The sequence below is a fragment of the Alligator sinensis genome, unplaced genomic scaffold, assembly GCF_000455745.1.
Source record: "Alligator sinensis unplaced genomic scaffold, ASM45574v1 scaffold990_1, whole genome shotgun sequence".
NCBI lineage: Eukaryota > Metazoa > Chordata > Crocodylia > Alligatoridae > Alligator > Alligator sinensis.
In genome coordinates, this window is record NW_005842506.1 from 948,947 (window position 1) to 968,806 (window position 19,860).

General features: G+C 40.5%; 1 protein-coding gene across 1 annotated transcript in view; it reads left to right on the forward strand.

Moving 5' to 3' along the window:
* Positions 1-19,860, forward strand: part of TRRAP (transformation/transcription domain associated protein) — a 140,906-nt gene that overhangs the window by 87,614 nt on the left and 33,432 nt on the right. The window contains 5 exon segments of the mRNA XM_025213106.1: positions 5,300-5,491; positions 10,472-10,700; positions 10,994-11,259; positions 12,117-12,217; positions 15,809-16,010. Of these exon segments, the coding sequence (XP_025068891.1) occupies positions 5,300-5,491; positions 10,472-10,700; positions 10,994-11,259; positions 12,117-12,217; positions 15,809-16,010 (990 nt within the window).

The window sequence follows — 19,860 nt, forward strand, 5'->3', positions numbered from 1 at the left end:
GGAAATGTGGAAAGGTATAACCTTCAAAATTTTGGATGTGCTATAATTTTTAAATCAAAGTTACTCTTGCAGCTGTAAGTTCAAAATATGTTAATATGTTTGAAGTAGTAGGTTTCTGAGTCAGCACTTGTAGTTTAATATGTGACTTTTGCAAGTGTGTGTGTGATTTATTTATTACTTTATTTTTAAAGAAGTCAAAACTAAGTGTGTGATTTCCCTATATATGCTATATTTCTGTAAATGGAACAAGTATTGTGTTTCATTTCCATGTAGGTAAGGCGCTTGTGCAGGGGGAGTGCAATCATCTTATTTTTCACTTAGCAATTGATAAAATATACTGCTTGCCACTGCCTAATGCTGACCTTCCTGATTTTCATTATGGAGTTGGTATTGTTTTGGTTATAATCCATTTGGCTGAACCACATGTACCTGTACACCACTTAACCTTCCTTTTATCCTTTCCTATTTTCTACTCAAGAGAATGTGTAGTCTTTGCTATCTATATACTTGATGAATGCATATGTCCTAAAATTTTGGCTGTTGTAGAGCAGTCAGGTTGTATAGGGGTGTGCTGCACATGGAAAACAGCTCCTTTAAAGACTAAAATATGGAATTGCATTTTCTCCATGGAGCGGAAGTCGACAATGTAGCATTTTAGATAGATTTTTTTATAATACCAGATGGTTGCTGGATGTTGTAAAAGTGACTCCCTTTTTCTATACAGGCATAGTGCAGATGGAAATATGTTTGACTTAAGGGCAAGGAATTCTTCCATGGACAAAAGCCTCCCTGATTTAGACAGTTTAAAGCCACAGCCCAAAGAGTCTCAAAATATGCCGAATGTCACCTGTTAAGAGTCTAACTGTGTTGTGCAGTGGAGGGATTTCAGTATCTTTTGTACAGTTGTTTAAAGCATTACTGTATATAGTATCTTAGACTTCTCGAGAACCTTGCTATAATATAGAGTTGTCCATTGCAGTACACTTATTTCTGCATAGTTGTATGCATGGGTTCTTGACTGTTTTATTTTGAATAGGAAACCATCAGTCAGACATTTTATGTTAGTGCAATTTTTTTTGTTTTAAGAAAACAATTATACTTTTTATTGTTGAGCACATTTGTTCAGCTGAGACTAGTTGGTAGGTACAGTAGCTTAAACCAGATGTTGAACCCAGAACCCTAAGTCACAAGTGGAAAGGAGTTTGCTGTTCCGCATGCCACAGTCACTATGATGTGTACACACATTACACTAATCTTGGAGGATTCTCCCAGGTTTGTTAACCTGATAGAAAAACTTACCCAGAGCCATGTGCACAAATGTTCAAATGCTGAGGCCCTGAAGAGTGGAGAGCTTGCTGTGCTGACACTGTGTGGGAATGGGGACCTCCTGTGCACACATCTATGTGCTCTGTAGGCCCCGTTAGTCTGTCTTGCAACAGATGGTAGCAGTGTGTAGGGCAGCCCTGCTTGGCTGACCACAGTCATCCTGTGTTTCCATGCAACATAGTATGGCGATTGTGAAGGGACCTGTTCTGACCACTGTCCCTGTAAGAGGGGGTATACTGGAAGACAGACTGGTCTCTTCTCAGATAAGTTTTAGTGTGTGCACATACTCCTTCCCACAAGAAACTCTCCTGGAGGTGGTTTAACCCTGGTTGTTCCCAGGTTATTTTTTCTCTTGGAGTGACCATTTTTACTTTGAGAGAGAGAGCCTGGACATCCGAACTCTTGTGGCTTCTCCTGGGAGAGCAGCGATTTTCCCCAGGAGAAACTGAATGTCTGTACATGGCTTATGTGATTGACAGTCTTTATGTAAGAGGCCAAGGATTGGAATAATGATGATTTCATGTCATGATTCGATTGTTTTTGGAGAATTCTGGGCAGAAACTTGTGCTGTTCCTTCTTATGCCATAAATGGATTTAGCCAGAATGAGTAGCCCCTTACTTAGATTAAATACTAATTTAATAATCCGTTCAGTTTCTGAGCCCAACAACCATTAACTAAAAACTATTAATGTCAGTAACTTCCATTCAAGTATTGACTGCATTTGTCTTGATTTCCTAATGTTTTCAGAGCGCTGAGCATTCTTTAATCCTATGGTTTCAGTCCCTGTACACTGGGTAGCCACAAACTCTGCTTTATTATGATTATTCATTTTTCTTATGAGAAAATGTGCTACATCATGTACATCTCTAGAGTAAGCATAACTCCTTCAACAGCTGTAACAGCAAAAGCTAAGCATTTTTTTGGATAATGAAATGCAGTGTTGGCTTGTAAGGACCCAAAACTGAACTTGTCAGGCTGTTTTAGTATAAGAAGTTGAAGTTTTCCCTTTAACTCTACTGCTAACTAGAACTGAATATTTGGTTTAAATATTTGATTTGTCATTTAAGAGATCAAAAAGTTGTGGTGATCTTGCAGAGTACAACCCTACAAAGACTCAATCAGATATGGTTACTACATTAATTAGAATTTTGTTTACTGTTTTTAAAACCAGTAGCTCATTCTGTCCTGTTCAGGTATGTACAAAACCTTGAATATTATACAAAAACTCTTAAGAACGCTTGCAGTGAAATTTCTTTAGCTGTAAAATAAGGAATATATCGTGTAGTAAATTTTAATCCTTGAGTTGAAACTGAGTGAATTGATCATGTCTGACAAGATCTATTGTTGATGACTAACAAGTTGAGTAAATGTGACAATCACCGGTGACTGCAGTTACACTTTAGTTGGAATTATATTAAATGAGATATTTTCAGTAATGAGTCACTTACTGACAGGCTGGAGAGAATACTGAAGTTATAAATTGAGCTTCTGTGGCTTTAGTCAGATTCATGTAACAGTGTCAGAAAACAGGCTTTCACAAGTAGCAGGATGTGAAAGAATAATTGATTTTGTGCTGTTCTACTTACTATTTTCACTTTGCCTATTCATTTGTACCACCCTTCTGAGATCTGAGCTTGAACAGCTTGTATTAAATGTATTGTTTTATGAAGTTCCACTCTTGATCCATAGGGAGAGGTCAGAAAAGATGGTAGCTATATATCAGTCTTCCTAAATCTTTGGGAAATAGTTTTAATAATCTGCTATTAAAATTGAGCTATTAAAATACCAAGTGGCCTTTGATAGGGCCCAAGACTCATTTCCATTTGCTCACATTGCCATTGTGTTTAATGTTCCGGCATATAATGTAATAAAAAAGATGGTTTTCATTGTATAAGTGTAAGGTTGCTATCTGGCAGCTTCTCTTTCCTGCTTCAGTCATAATAGCTGGTTGAGGTTAAGCAGAAGCAATGTTTAAAATAATTAAGATACAGTATATAACCAATTGAAGGAGACTCCTTGGATACTTCTTAAGCTAACGAAAATAGACCAAAGTCAGTGTAGTTGGAATCTTATGCAGTACGTCAGTCCAAAGATAGTTTACAGTGGGAGATTTGAATGTTCAGGGAGGCTAGTTTGCTATCAATTGTTGGCAAATATTTATAAGTTATTTTAAATGGACACTCTAGTAAAATCTTTTCAAAAGAGTTTGCCAACTCTTCCACAGACTATTTCTAAAGCATTTATGTAGGTACCGCATGCAGCTATTAAACTAAGTTGTGCTGTGCATCTTCCTGCTGTCATTTTGCTATTTCTGCATTTTAAGAAGTCCCTCAAAATAGCTTTAAATTTATTCCTTATTCATGTTAAGTCACTTTGACTGAGCACCTGTGTTTAAATACTGTTTTGACATGAACAATATAATTAGTGCTCGAGTATTTTAAAAATTTGTCAGCTACTTATTCTCATAAAAACTGAATGACGGACTCTCCCAGCTAGGCAGTTGGTGCCTATGCTATGTGCTAGTATGTAGGGGACCATTTTCAGGAAGCTGAAGTTCCTCATTATTGTTTTTTGGAGAGGTTAGAAAGCTTTGCCTTGGGTGGAATGGGTTGGGACAGAAGGAAGAATACATCTTATGTGCAGTGGCATAACCATGGAGCAGGGAAACATTGGAGGAGTGCAAACTTCTGTGGGCACAGGAATCCTTAGAAGGGTGGGGTTGACCATGGATGAAGGAAGAAGGAATAGCGCATGAGCCCTCTACCTTAGAGGCGGAAGGATGGGCGAGAAGTGGTGGAATTACCTTGCGTATAATCAGAGGACATGTATTTATCTCTGTCTGATTTAAGCGCCAATCCTGCAAGAACGTACAAAGGAAGCACCGACATTGTACTCCAGTGGTGCTTCAGGCTGGCTGATTAGCTCTGCAGAGCCACCTCCATGGCTGTGACTTTGGCCTTGTTGCCTTTGTTTTAGGAAACAGCCTGGCTGGGGTAGGACACTGCTCCTGGGTCATTATCAAGGACAGCAAGTTTACTGTGCAGACAGCCTTTGTTTAGGTCTGCACATGGGCACTAAGTTTTGCACACAATGCCCTGATTTCTATTTAATTGCTAGTATTAGACGAGTATGCAAGGATGTAAGTGACTGACATCCACCCTTTTAAAAAAACAGAAAGGGTGAACCTGTTCTGTGTGTTTTTGTCTGAGGATAACTAATCGAATGGATCGGTGCTGTTAACTTTCATGTGCTATAGTTAAAAGTCATTTATTGAAAACTGCATTTTGCTGAAAATACATTTTCTCTAAATTACACAATGTATCTAGCACGACTAACAGAAATTTTAGGAGGAAAACCCTCTCTTTCTCTTAGTGGTTTCCCATGCATGCCTGGTGTGTCTAAACTGCAGATTGCCTCAGCTAGCTTTTCTACCGGAAGCAGTCTGCCTTTGGCAGTTCAGGCTAATTTGTTCTCCTTGAGGGGGAAAATTAGTCTGCATTGAGCTCTTTGCTGGCACATCTTGCTGCGACCAGTTTCCAAACTAGCTGAGGTACATCTACATTATACTGCATTTAGTAATTTAGACCAGGGGTGGCCAACCTGTAGCATGTGCGCCACAAGTGGCACACGCAGTCTGTGTGAGAGAGTGTTGGTCAGGGATGGGACAGGTGGCAGATAGTGCAGAGAGCAGCACATCGGGCAGGGAGTACAAGGCCGGGAGCAGAAAGCAGAGCAGTGAATCGGAGGGGCATGTGTGGAGCCTGCAGGGTTAATTTTATGGCGTATGGGCCAAAAAAGGTTAGTCCCCACTGGTTTAGACATTCACTGACAACTTTGCATGTAGGCAAGCGTGACTTTTTTTCTCTATATATTCTATGTATGTTAGTGAAGAGACCTGGAGGGCTTTCCAAATTTTCTTGCGTGTAAGCCAAAAAAAAGTTTTTCTTCACCAATTTTTTGTTTCATTACTAGGTGGAATTAAGCTGCCCAAAGGAGATGGCATGGAAAGTCAACATGTACAGAGGATACTTGGCAATCTGCCATCCTGAAGAACAGCAACTTAACTTTATTGAGCGCCTGGTAGAAATGGCAAGCAGTTTAGCCATTCGGGAATGGCGAAGGCTCCCTCATGTAGTGTCGCATGTTCACACTCCTCTTCTCCAGGTAATATTAAAAGGCCAGATTTGTTTTTCCAGTAGCAAGCATTATAATTTAATAATCAGACAGACTTTGGTAAAACATTGATAAAAACCTGGTATCTTTTGAGGAAGGCAGGGGGGAAAAACAAGGACACTGGAATCAGGCCCTGGGTGAATATGGATCACATTTTCTCACTACAGCTCTGGAGATGTAGCATGCATCTTTAAGCAGTTTTATTTTCAGTTAATTTTAACTTACTGTAAATGCAGTACAGGTTTCAGAAACTAAAACCTGTAGCTTACTTTTAGCTCTGGTAATGCTTACAAATGCTTGAAGCTGGTGCTGTTCAAAGAAAAATGTGTATTATGGAATATTGACACATCTCTTTTAGAATCCGAGTTCCAGATGGTCTTGAAAAATCCCTTTGACTGGGGGTAGTGTCAAAGAAGAGCTTCTTTTCCAAACCTGTGGCATTAGTGAGACCCCTCCACCCTCTATAAGAAAAATTCCAGAAGTGCTGGGAGTGGAAGAGTAGTTCAGATGAAGTTCTCTGTACCCAGGGCTGACCCTGCATTGACCGGTGAGGTCTACCAGGACCCCTGTTATAACCATGACAGGCTCTGATCTCCTCGTTTGTGGTATGACAGGGCCAGACAAGACCTGCTGCTAAGGAGCCGACTTATGTCCTGTACAGGAGTGAGCTTTACTTTCCCCAGTGGTAGTGTATAACAACAGTTAACATCAATAGGAAAGGTGAACATGTTCATTCAAACTGGCTGTCCTACTCCCAAAAAGCTCCCAGCCAGGAGAGCAAGATGGAGATGAGTGATGTCTATAACCTGCTAGTTATGAATAGGAGTGAAGTTTTGAGGGCAGGCTGCCTGCAAAATGACATGTTCTGGGAGTCTAAATCCTGGCAATGAAACAGTCCACTGATGTGTGCAGTGTTGAAAGTGAGAAAGAAATCATTAATATTAGACTGAAGTGACCACAAGCATAAAAATAAGCAATTCATTCAATATCCTGTAGTCTAAGTGGCGTGACTTTTCTTGCAGATGCCATATATTTAAAATGATGAAAAAAGTTTTGGGTTGTGAAGCATTTTCCTTTGTTCTTATAAAACTGCAGCATACTAATGCATGGTCCCAAGCAAAAATAGCGCCTGGCTTTCGCACGGACTGTGTGTATGCTGTCTCATGTCAACTGTTTTTTTTTCTTATGAATGGAAATTATTGTGGTTTAAACTGGGAAATACATAACCACACATACATACTTGGCTTAACCAAAATGGCTGTTCTCCTTTTCACTTCATATATGCTTTCGTTTCTCTAATATTTCACATTCCTAGTTTAAGGTTGAGCTCACTGTCAACCCTTGAATCACTTTTAACAGAAGTTACTTTGACTTCAAACACAGGCATTCTTTTATCTACATTTCTACAAGGGAGTATTTCCTTTGGGATAAAAGAAATAAAAGCCTGTTTTTGTCTCCCGTGTTATATGGATCCTTAGGGTGCTTATTTAAAAGCTTGGTGTTAAACAAAAAGAGGACTTTAAAATTTGTTATCATTTAATAACCTTCGCAAAGTGCTGCAATATTTAACAGAACTTAAGGCTAGATTTTTGTATGCCTTCAAATCTTCTACTTACCCTGCAAACACACAAGGTACATGTATACTTGTTCCTGTGATGTCTTCTGTTTTGTTTTTGGAGCACCGGCATTTCAGTTTTAGGTAGAGTTACAGATGTGTTCAAAATCTGTGCTCTTAATCTAATTAACGTATCCCTTACTCAAGGCTGCCTCTTCTGTGCCCTTGGGAAGTTGCTCCAAAACAGTTTCTCGCCATTGCTCTCAAATGTGCCACAAATGGAGATTGTGTGTGGTCTTGGGAGATGGCTTCACTGCCCTATTTCTAGGTTTAGCATATGTAAATGGCAGTGGATGCTTGGGGTGTATTTGGGAGCAGCATTATATATCCCAAGTATCTCAAATCACTTAGGAAAAATAAGACAAACTCAAAAGTTTATGACCTTTCTAAAATTTACCTTGGTTTTACCTTTTTTTGGTGTTGTATAGAATCCACCCTGTGACTAAAATTGGCTCATTACTATCGAGAGAGGTTTTTAGGTTGTTGTATGTAAGCCACCCTTTTGAATGCAGTCCAGCACAGTAGTGTCTGATACTTGCTGCTAACTGATGGTTTTTGTTCACTTCCTAATGGGACAGTATCCATGTAATTAATTTAAAACTCCCCCCAATTAATTGGCACTGGAAACAGAACGGTCCTTAAGCATATAGGCATGATGCATTCAAAACATGGGCTGAAGCTGATGTCGAAGTCAAGGACAAGAAATTTGCAAGGTCATTTCTTTTGTTGTTCCAGTTTTATAGATTAATTGGATTTTGTTTTAATATTAAGAAAATGACACCTTCCATAAGCAACGCATTCATGTAGAAAGCCCTCACTCAAGCATTTTTAATGGATGGTCAAGTTTTATGAGGTTCCCCTTACTTTTGTGTGGCTTCTGTAATTGTTAAGATGGCTATTTTAAATCTGAAAGTCCTAGGGTTGATTTAATTCAAATGACTATACTTGTCGACATAGCTTACACAGAAACCTGTATCCCTTGAATTTCTGTAATCTTTTTTGTCGTATTACCTAGTTTGAAGGAGTATATATGGTTTATAGATCTCTTGGGAGTATTAGAATATAGCTCAGATAAATAATAGCAGACGCATCTTTTTCAGCATACTTATTACATGTAGAAAATTCCGTCATTGAATTAACTCCTTGTTGCTGAGAACTGGGTTACTTTAAGCTTTTTTTCCAGGGCTGGCAATGAATGTTTCTGGAACGTGTAATATAAAAGGATTAATATTACAAAGTGCAATATTTAAAAGCTTCCAGATGTGTAGCATCAATTAAAGTTGGTATTTTTAGTAATCTTACATATATGTATATATCCCCTGTGTAGAAATGATAAAATAGACAATGAATGACAAAGGCACAAACCCAACAGTGAATTTGCACTGCAGTAATTACTTTTTATATCAGATAGTGCATGATTAAATACCTGCAAGAAAATTAAATTTACATGATGAATGGGAGTAGAATGAAGGTTAAGCTATTGTGTGAGCTGATACTGAGATGATTGTAGAAAAATATTACTTTGCTTAATTTATTTTGTTTCAAGAGATTTGACTTTGTAACTGTGGACTGAGGGGTGGGGTGTTTTTTTGGGGGGGGGCAGTTATCTTATTTGGTTGATTTAACAGTGAATACAACTGTTATCTGTTGAGAATTAGTTTAGAGAATAGTACATCAGTTTTATTGTACTATAGATAATTAAATTCCAATAAAAGTTTGTGATTCTCTTCTATAGATTGAAGTTCAACAAAATGTCTGCTACTTCTAATAGGTGTGAGACTGCTGCCATCTTCTGTTTGTTCCCTTAGTTTATTTGAGAAAACTAAATGGGTGTGAAAATCATTTTCTTAATCTGAATCATGTCACCTGAATGTGAAAAAAATCTTAGTGCAAAATAAAACATGCAAGAACTGAGTAATTACAGATTCACACCTCTCCTGGTTTTCATGAATTAAAAAAAGGTTTAAAAGAGAGAAAAGTCTGACATTAACTGCAAGATAATAGGAAGGTGTTTGTAGCCCAGTCTGGTACAGTAAAATCCCTGTTATCTGGCATTCTACAAACCGGGATACTTTATTAACTAGAATTTCTGGTTGGGGGGCAGGGAAAGCTCACGCGTGGGAGCCACCGCTGTCACCCACCACCCTGTGCTGTTGCTGCACTGCCGCCACCCGATCCACCCCACTCTACCACATTATCTGCTTCAGATAACCACAGTTTTTACATAACCGGTACCTGGCCTTCCCCACTCATGCCAGATAACATGGGTTTTACTCTGTGTGTGTGTGTGTGTGTGTGTGTGTGTGTGATATATATATATATATATATATATATGTATGTATGTATGTATGTATGTATGTTATTTAGTTGTTTCCTTTAGAGGTAAACCCTAGTATGGCTGCTCAGTGTTTGATTGGGGTCTGAATTTTTTTTCTTCCAAGTATACAGAAACAAACCTGTACTACTAATGGGGAAACAATGGCTAGGGTTGGTAAGGTATACTGGGTGCATAAAAGATGACAGTGCTTAAAGTCTCGTCAAAGAGGAGACCACAGACTAAACTCATTCTTATCCCATTACCTGGATTAACTTTTGTGGTCCTTTGTCCCTATGTGTTTATTGCTTGTTTGCCTCCCACAGCACTGCCTCCTCACCACTCCCCTGCTCCCTTTCTGTGTTTTGTATTCTAATCGCACTCTATCTTTTATACACTGCTTTGTGCGTGTCCTTTCCAGCATCTGATGAAGTGAGCTTGGGCTCACAAAAATGTATGCTTTATATCTCTTACATTGTCTTATAAGGTGCATATCTACCCTCCTTTCTGCCTCGCTTCAGACTAACATGGCCAGCTACATTGCTCTGGTACTCATTTGCCTGTCTAGAGAAGATGAGAGATTAAAGTTACCATACTGAAATTTTGAACCTGAATGTGTAGGTAACTGTTTAAAAGCATGGGATTTTCAGCCAGAGTGCATGCCTTAGTCATGTTGTTAGTTCAGTGTCAGTGATTTTTTTTTCCCCCCATTTACTCTAACATCTTAAGGTCAAAATATTGATTTTTACTTTTATTTTTGGCTTAGTGTTGAATTATATAGACTGACTGGCTGTCTTACCTGAAAGTCCTGAGGTCATCTGATACCCTATCAATAGCCAGTTCTGCAAAACTAACAATATAAATGGCTCAGTTGTTGTTCTAGGTGACTTAAGGGTTCAAAGTGTTGATGGAGATCTTCATCAGACAAAATGATGTCATCTGCTGGTTACACTTGTGTAGCGCTGCAATCTTAAAATGGACTTCTCTAATTAGCGGGCAAGTTTTGCATCTATTGTAACTTACATTCTTTAAATCCTTTTAGGCAGCCCAGCAAATCATAGAGCTTCAAGAAGCAGCTCAAATAAATGCAGGACTACAACCAACTAATCTTGGGAGGAACAATAGTTTACATGATATGAAAACTGTTGTAAAGACTTGGAGGAACAGGTTACCCATTGTATCAGATGACTTATCTCACTGGAGCAGCATTTTCATGTGGAGGCAGCATCATTACCAGGGTAAAACTGCCTGGTCCAGCATGCATTCATCATGTAATTTTCCAATCAACACACTGTTTAAAAGACTTATTTTCTTAAATGTCTTCTTTCTCTAGTTTTAAGCACTTCGAGTCTAGTTGATTTTGTTCGTTAAATGAAGATTTTGAAATAGAACTTCATTTTCAAGGTTTCTTATTTTCCATGCTTAAACTTCAGTTTGGAAAACGTATCTTAATCTTTCACTTTCATAAGCCATATGTTCATATGTCATTAATAACTTGTAAAATTTTGCTTTATGTACAGTTTGTTTTCTAATCTTTAACTTTTCACTTTCTTTGCATCTCCAGCCATTGTGACAGCCTATGAGAATAGCTCTCAGCACGATCCCAGTTCCAACAATGCAATGTTGGGAGTTCATGCTTCAGCTTCAGCAATTATCCAATATGGAAAGATAGCTCGAAAACAAGGACTGGTCAATGTGGCACTGGACATATTAAGTCGTATTCATACTATTCCTACTGTACCTATTGTGGATTGTTTTCAGAAGATTCGACAGCAAGTTAAATGCTACCTTCAGCTGGCTGGAGTCATGGGCAAAAATGAGTGCATGCAGGTATGAGAGTCAGATATGTGTTAAGGCATGCTGCTTGGGACTCCTAAATAAATTCAGTTCATGTTGATCATAATAGGTGTGTCAGGTGGAGAGCAAGGGCTGAATTAGGACACCCAGTTACGCCAAAACTTGATAATAATCAAGGGACTAATGTACGAATGCATAAAGACAGTGATTTGAAGTAACAAAATAAAATAGAGTTAATAAAATGATCAGAAAAATATAATTCAGAAGAATCAATCAGCATAGTAAAAACCATGTAAATTGTCTAAAATCTGTATTAAAATAGATATCTACTGAGAGAGCGAGAGCTATCTATAGATTTTATATTTCTATATAGATATAGAGACATATAAATGGAAGATGCATTAAAGGCATACTGTATGGAGAAAAGACTAACAGAGAAAAGACTGTCTGTCCTAAGACTAAGTGAGGACTTAAACCAAAGTTTTAAGTGACCTACTGCATATGTGATGAATGTTGACATACAAAAAGTGAAACTGAGCGAGTTAAATGGAAAGGAAAAATGGGATGTGACTATAGGCAAAAAAGCTGAGATTGAGTATAGGGGTAGTGAAGTTAAAGTAGAGAAGTGAATCTGTCACCTGGCAAATGCAAGTTATAGTCCTTCTGGAAAGAATTTTGTAAGAGGGGAAAATGGATTAAAAAAAAAATTCACTATTATCTTCAATTTTAGGAAAAAAATCAAAATAGGAAATTATTTTTAAAAATACTGATTAGTGGTTTGTTTCAGTTGCAAGTTAATTTTTATTTTGGTTCCTTTTTTCTAAAAGCGTTTTCCTTTATTGATACAAAATTAAACTTACAAACCTTTTTCACAAATATGTATTTAACAGGGCCTTGAGGTCATTGAATCGACTAATCTGAAGTATTTCACCAAGGAGATGACTGCTGAGTTCTATGCACTGAAAGGAATGTTCCTAGCTCAGATTAACAAGTAAGTCTGGAAATTCAGCCAGGAAAATTTCAACAAAATATTTAAGCAGAAAAGTTTTTAAAATGCTAAACCCAGTATAAAAGCAGGTAAAAGATGATCAGACAAATTGACACTTGGTTCTTGTGATGTTGGAACTAACAATGCTTACTGCCCATGCATCTTCAAATATTAGAAACAAACTAAAATAATCCTTGCCTCCGCTCTGTTAAAGTAGTTTTATGTATGGCAAGGAGAGAATGCAAAGAGAAATGACTTTTACCAGCCTTCAAAGTAACAGATCTAGGGGTACAAACTAGACCTTTTCCTAATTCCATGCCTAGTGCATTAGACGTAGAGGTTGTACAGTGCACAAATTTCTAGTATGATAGTATTTGCCAAAAGGAAACACTTTTTTTGGTTACAGAATTAACTTTTGGAGTACCATTCAAACAAGAGAAAGCTGCATAAGCTCAGAGCTGCTAAAACAAGTCTTTCTAGCCTGAGTTCATTGTATATCCTCTTATTAGCTACTGAAATAATGCAGCTGATTTATGCTGTAATTTGGATTAGTTGGACAAAACAGCTAGATCACAGTGCCCCAGGACACAGAAAGACCAGGTGTAAACTGTTTCATATTGGGGGATAACATATCACGAACTGTGGAGACATTGTATGCAGTAATTTAACCATCCAGTATTGAGTCTTCCTTTCAATCCACTTTGTCACTAGGGCTATGTGAAGCTTTGGTCCCTGATTCAATTTGTTGGAGATTCAGCCCGATTTTGGTGGCTGAACCTCCGATTCTGAATTGAATAAGAGGACCCTTTAATTTCTCAGAGTTGCATCAGAACCCTCCAAATCTATTTGGAGAGATTTGGACATAGAGACAGCTGTAAATGTTTTTTCTACGTAACTCTAGGTAGCAGGGGCTCGTGAATGCTGTGATGCTGGGGCGCATGGAGTGTCCCACAGGAGTGCAGGGGGCTCACCGGCGTGCTCAGCAGACCCGAAGCACTTCCAGGTCTGCTGTGGAGCTCCCCCCCAGCCCCCATCCCCCATGCTTGGTGACTGGTGTCTCCTGGGTCTGGGGGGGCACCCGGGGTCTCCCCGTGGCCCAGCACGCTCCCTGGTGGACCTGGAAGTGGCCCGAAAGTACTTTCGGGCCACTTCCAGGTTCGCTGCTGAGCACGTGGGGGGCCCCCCCTCGCACTCCTGTGGGATGCTCCATCCGCCCTATCGTTGGGCGTGAAACCCATCAGCTTTTAAATTATACACTCCAACACTACACAGCAGTTTAGGTCAGAAAATGATGAATATATTCTCCAATGGAAACTAGAGAGAATTTTAAATAGGCAGAATGTAATTACTTTGATGGAAAGTGCAATAGGTTCTTTAATGACCACAAATGGGCCTTAGTTTTACACCTGATCTAAAAGAGGCAGTTTATATTTTTAGTGGGGGCAGATGAAGTAAATAATTAAAGCGGTCTGCCTGTATTCAAAGTAGTTCTACAGGGTAGAATGGTAATCTTTTTAAGAGATATTTACTCTTTAATTCTTCCTTCCTCTTGCCAAAAATGTACCAAATGTAAGCATTGTTTTCAGTAAGAAAATCCTATCTTAAACAGGAAAAGGGGGAAAGTTTTAAAGGGCAGTCTCTGAGGAAGAAATAGGTCTTTTCTGTCTGTCAACTACATAGGAAGCTAAAGGTCACCTGTGGATGTGCCATCCTTCTTTGCTGCCCACTCTGCAAGCAAGGTGATAGAAGCAGTATAAAAGAGTCATCAGAGGTGTCAGAGTGATAGATAACACAGAGCAAGGGGAGAAAGGAAAGACTAGTGACAAATCCTGTTGTTAGAAATGGAAAGTAGTGATAAAGAGAGTCATTTATCAGACTGCTCCCATAGTAATCTGCTCCAGGACTGCAAAGCCTAGGACATGGAGAGCTGTTGGAGAAAAATAAAGTGGTTCGATAAAATTGAGGCTAATTAGTTTTTTAATAAGCTGTTCAATAGACCAGGCTATTTTCATTCGTATTGTACTTCCCCCCCAATGCTAGTTTGTATCACTCCAGATTGTAAATTGTATGGTCATCTTTTGATTTGGTATGTATATCATGTATTAATATGAGCATTTATAGGATTGAAATATACTCTAAACTGAAGTTTTTTATTTTCTTTATTAACTTTTTTGCTTCAAGTGTAATTAACTACATATACCGTTTTATGCAGATTCATAAGTTTAATTTAAAAAAAGAATGATTCACCTCAAATATATAATGTTATAGACTTGGAAAAAAATTTGAGCGGAAAAAGTTGAAAGTCTTCAAGGTTACCAATTCAATAAGCTATTTTTTAGTTGCCAAAAACCTTCAGAACCCTTCTTTCTGAAATTTTAAGTATTTTAATAGATGTTATCTATTTTTTTTTCTTTCCCCTTTACGCCCTTGCTTTTACTCTTGAAAGTTACAAGTTCTGTCAGAAGAGCTGTAAGTGTTCCCTTCCATGCCATGCTGATTTTTTTTGTAACCTCATTTAAGTAGGATCCTCATTTGAGTCTGGTTTCTGGACGAGTTGTTTGGATTCACTACAAATAGATGGCGAGTCCAGTGATGATTTCTACCACGTAACCTCCTCTATTCCATTTTTGTTCATCACAAGGAAGCGTTTGTTGCTGCACTTTCCTCCATCCCTTCTGTTTCTTTCCCTTTTCTCTCCCCCAGGTTTCATGCTCTGTTCCATCTGTTGCAGGTATAACCCTAGTTAGTTTTCACTGCATCTTCTGGGACGCAGCAGGATCGTTCTGTGCAAGTGCAGCCTGGCATAGTATTACTGATGTGCTTTTCAGGGAGAAATGTTAATGTGAGATGAAAACTAACTTTTCTTCCTTCAAACCTAAGGATCGTACCTGCACAAACTACTTTTCCCTGTGACCTAGCTATGTGAAATATTCGGAGCGGATCAGACTTACACTGCTAGTAAACCAGCAACAGAGAATTTAGCAGGGCGAAGTGTGTGGAATTCCTACTATCACACAAGGCACATATATTGGAGTTTTGCCAGAAGTGGTTAATTGTAAATTAGTTTTCCTCCCCGCCCTCCCCTGCAGACTTTTTCAAGCTTGTTTGATTATCATTCGAAAATGCTGAGGTAGGCTACCACAGATGACTGTGACTTCACAGATGAAGAAGACAGTGGCATGAACAGATTAATTGTTAAAAAAGAAAAAAGAAAGACGTCTTACTGCATTTTCAGCATTAGCTGTGACAGCTTGCTTTAAAAACAGTCTGTTTGTAATAAGAAAGTTTTCAGCATTTCCTTGGCAGCCATACATTTTTATCAGGATTTTTCAGTGTTCCCCTTATGAAGCTTTTGTTTTCATAAATGTCCAGCTCTGCATAAGACAGATAATGGAAAACTGACATAATATGAATGAGCTCTTTTACCAGAGAAATGAGTAAAAAACCAAGTGGTTATTATTAAGCAAATAACTAGGTTCAGCCCTGGGTATTTTACCACTGTGACTTTCTTATGTAGCTTAGTTATTTTGATATTTGTTTTTTTTATTGAGGTAAAATGAATATTCACACTTTTCACTACTTGTAATCCTGCAGGTCAGAAGAAGCAAACAAGGCTTTTTCTGCAGCAGTGCAGATGCATGACGTGTTAGTGAAGGCCTGGGCAATGTGGGGCGATTATTTGGAGAATATTTTTGTGAAAGAACGTCAGCTACATCTAGGCGTATCTGCCATTACCTGCTATCTGCATGCATGTCGCCATCAGAATGAGAGCAAATCAAGAAAATATTTAGCAAAGGTAAGGCCTAAAAAATGTTTAATAATAATAATAATCCATTGGCTGGTACACAGCTGTGTACCAAGGCAAAATTAAACCCTTGCATATCAACATTGACAAGGTTGACATTATTGGTGTAGTTTAAGCATATACTCTGCCTTGTGCTGTTTCTATAAGCCAAAATAACTGTGGGGAATTAGCAGTGTAATTACATGACAGACAATCATAGCAAAGTAGGCCTGGAAGGTCTCTAGGTCATCTAGTCCAATATCTCAATCTAATTCAGTATGCATCCCTGAATGCATGGGTACTAGGTTCATAGATATTGGGGTTGGAAGGGACCTCAGCAGATCAAGTCCGACCCCTTGCCCTGAGCAGGAAAGAGTTCTTGGGAAAGATCACCCCAGCCAGGTGCTTGTTCAGTCTCCTCTTAAAGACCCCCCAGGGTACGGGAGAGCACCACCTCCTTTGGAAGCCCATTCCAGATTCTGGTAACCCTTTCCAGTTACTCCAAGGGGTGCTCTGGTAAACAGAGCATCTCCTATCCCTTGCTGCCCCCCACCCCAATGAGACAACCATAAGATCACCTCTCAGCCTTCTGTTGCAGAGGCTGAAAGGGATCCAGGTCCCTTAATCTCTCCTTGTAGGGCTTTACCTGCAGACATATAATCATATAAGTGGCTCTCCTCTGGACCCTCTCAAGGTTATTCACATCCCTCTTGAAGTACGGCACCCAAAACTGGACGCAGTACTCCAGCTGTGGCCTTACCAGTGCCTCATAGAGGGGAAGTTTCACCTCCCTAGACCTGTTTGTGATGCAGCTGCTAAAGCATGATAAAGTGGGATTAGCTTTACTGATCACTTCATCACATTGACAACTCATGTTCGTCTTGGAGTCTACCATGACTCCGAGGTCCCTTTATGCTACAGTGCTGTTAAGAGGGGTATCCCCCAGCCTGCAAGTGTGCTGGTGATTCCTTCTCCCTAGGTGCAGCACTTTGCACTTGCTCTTGTTGAATTGCATCCTATTCTGTTCTGCCCACTTCTCCAACCTGTCCAGATCCACCTGGATTCATTCCCTGCCCACTAGTGTGTTTACTTTACCCCATAATTTGGTGTCTTCCATGAATTTGGACAGTGCTCTCCACACCCTCATCCAAGTCACTGATGAAGACATTGAACAGCACTGCTCCAAGGACCGAACCTTGGGGAATTCCACTGCCTACATCTTTCCAGGTCAATGCTGACCCATCCACCACCACTCTGCGTGCGTTCCATTAGCCAATTTGCCACCCACCTGACTGTGTAATCATCTGTCATAGCCGCTCAGTTTATTTATGAGAATAGGATGAGCTACTATATTGAAGGCTTTCTTAAAATCTAGGTAGATGACCCCTACCTTGTCACCTGCATCTAAGTATTTTGTGACCTGGTCATAAAAAGAAACAAGGTTAGTCAGGCAGCATCTACCTTGCTATGAACCAGTGCTGGTTGCCCTTCAGCATTATTTTTCCTGCTGGACTCCCACAAATTTGATCCTTGATAATTTTTTCAAAGGTTTTCCCAAGGATAGAGGTGAGGCTAACTGGCCTATAGTTACCTGGATCCTCCTTCCTTCCCTTCTTGAAAACAGGGACCACGTTGGCCCTTTTCTAATCCTCTGGGACCTGACAGGAGCATCATGAGCGCTCAAACAACCGTGCCAGTGGTTGTGCTCTGACACTGGCCAATTCCTTCAGCACTCTTGGATGAAGATTATTCAGGCTTGCTTACTTAAACACATCCAACCCCTCCAAGTGTCCCTTCACTAAGTCAGCACTAACAGTTCATAGATTTCATAGACATTAGGGCTGGAAGGGACCTCGGAAGATCATCGAGTCTAGCCCCCTGCCCAAAGGGCAGGAAGTCAGCTGGGGTCATAGGATCCCAGTTGTTGGGCTGGTTTTCCTCCTATGTTAATCTGTAATCCAATTGGGAGATTTGTCCAGATCCATGTTCAGAAATACGGAAGCAAAAACTCATTGAAGAGCTCAGCTTTGTGTCTCCTATCTGTCACCAATTGCCCTAGTCTGCTCTGTAGGGGTCCCATGTTACCCTGGGCCGCCTTTTTGCTCCGTATATACCTGAAGAAGGACGTTTTGTGGTCTTCAATTTTCGTTGCCAGCCTGAGTTCCATTGCTGCTTTGGCCTTCCTAACTGACTCCCTACAAGTGTGAGCCAAGTAGGTATACTCCTCCTTGGTAGCTACCCCCTGCTTCCACAGCCTGTATGCCTATTTTTTTGCCCTTAGGCTTTTCTGGATATCCCTGTTCAGTCAAAAAGGTTTTGTGGCCCCTCTGCCCCCTTTCTTGTGCAATGGGATTGTCTCCTGTGCTCGAAGGATTACTCTCTTTAGGAATGACCACCCTTCCTGGACTCCCATCTCTCAGTGCCCCCGATCATCAGTCCCTCACTAACTAATCTGAGCATATTGAAGTTGGCCTTTCTAAAGTCTAGCACTTCTGCCCTACTTGTTATCTTTCCCACCCTTCACCAGATAGTAAATTCAATCAGTTGATGGTCATTATCCCCTAGGTTACCTTGTATCTAGGTTATAAGAGAAATCCACCCTTAAGCCCCTCTGTCTATCCAAGCCTTGAGGGTTTTTCATAAGCTGGGCGGGTCCAAATACTTCTTTTTACTGTATGCAATTATAGTCACAACTTCTATCTGTAGTTCTGGCCTGTCTTCCCATTTTAGCCTGTTTGTAACCTATAGGGGGAAAAAAATCTTTCTGGACTTCATGAGTTTGACAGCAACTAGATAAAGCATGCCAGGAGATTCAGTACAGATTTCACATTATCTTATGTTAATTACCTTCAGCAATTTTAAGGGTCGGGGTTTTTTCTCATTATCTGTATTTTTCTGTGGTAGCACTTTCTTTTGTGCTGCAAGATGGCAACCAAAGCTTATTGTACTTGTAAATCCTTATGTTTTGGGGGTGGGGGAAGATGGGTTTTTTGTTTGTTTGTTTGTTTTTAATCCCTGGGGGAGAATATGAAACTAGTGGCACACTGCGTTGGAATATAAGCTCCCTTCCTTCCTTGTTCTTGTTCTTGTGACAAGGTATTTAGTTTGGCCAAATTGGATCAGCACCAATAAAAAGAAAATTAACATTATCAGTGAACGGCTTTTTTTGACCAGTGTAGATGATAATGTCACTGATTTTAAATGCCACCTGCATACATGCAGCCTTAGCACGCACGAAACCAGGAATGCAATCCAGCAGCTTGGAAAGTAGTGTCTGGGTGGTAAGTCTGTGGGGGGGAAGAGGATGGGGGAGGGAAGGGGTGTGGGGGAGAGATCGAGGCCCCCACAGTGAAGGAGGGGAGTGGGGCGCAGGGGCAGGCACTGCCCAGGCGGGACGTGGGGTGGAGCTGTGGGTGGCTCATCCAGAGGGAGCGGGAGGTGGGGAGAGGGGAGCAGCTCCCTGCCGCTGAGCGCCCCCTCCATGGGAAGCATGGGGGCATGTGCTCCCCTGGATTTGTGTGCGGGGCGAGGACACACTGTCCACTGTGAGCTCGCTGCGCCAGACTCTTCCCGGCGGGGGATGCTGGGTCAGGGCTATGCTTGGGGTGGTGTGGGTGGTGGCGGTGCTCGCAGGGGAAGCTATGCAGGGGGCTACAGTGAATTTTAGGGTGGTTGTGGCCCACCCAGTAGCCCTCTCCTAGCACTGCTGCCGCCTGCTGTGCCCCTGCCCAGTCCCACAACCAGAAAGAGGCTGGCATAGCCCCTGGCCCTGAGCCGTCAGCAGGCAGCCTGCCCTTGCCCCCACCCAAATCCAGGGGACGCATGCCCCCCATGCCTCCCCCAGAGGTATGCAGCAGCAGGA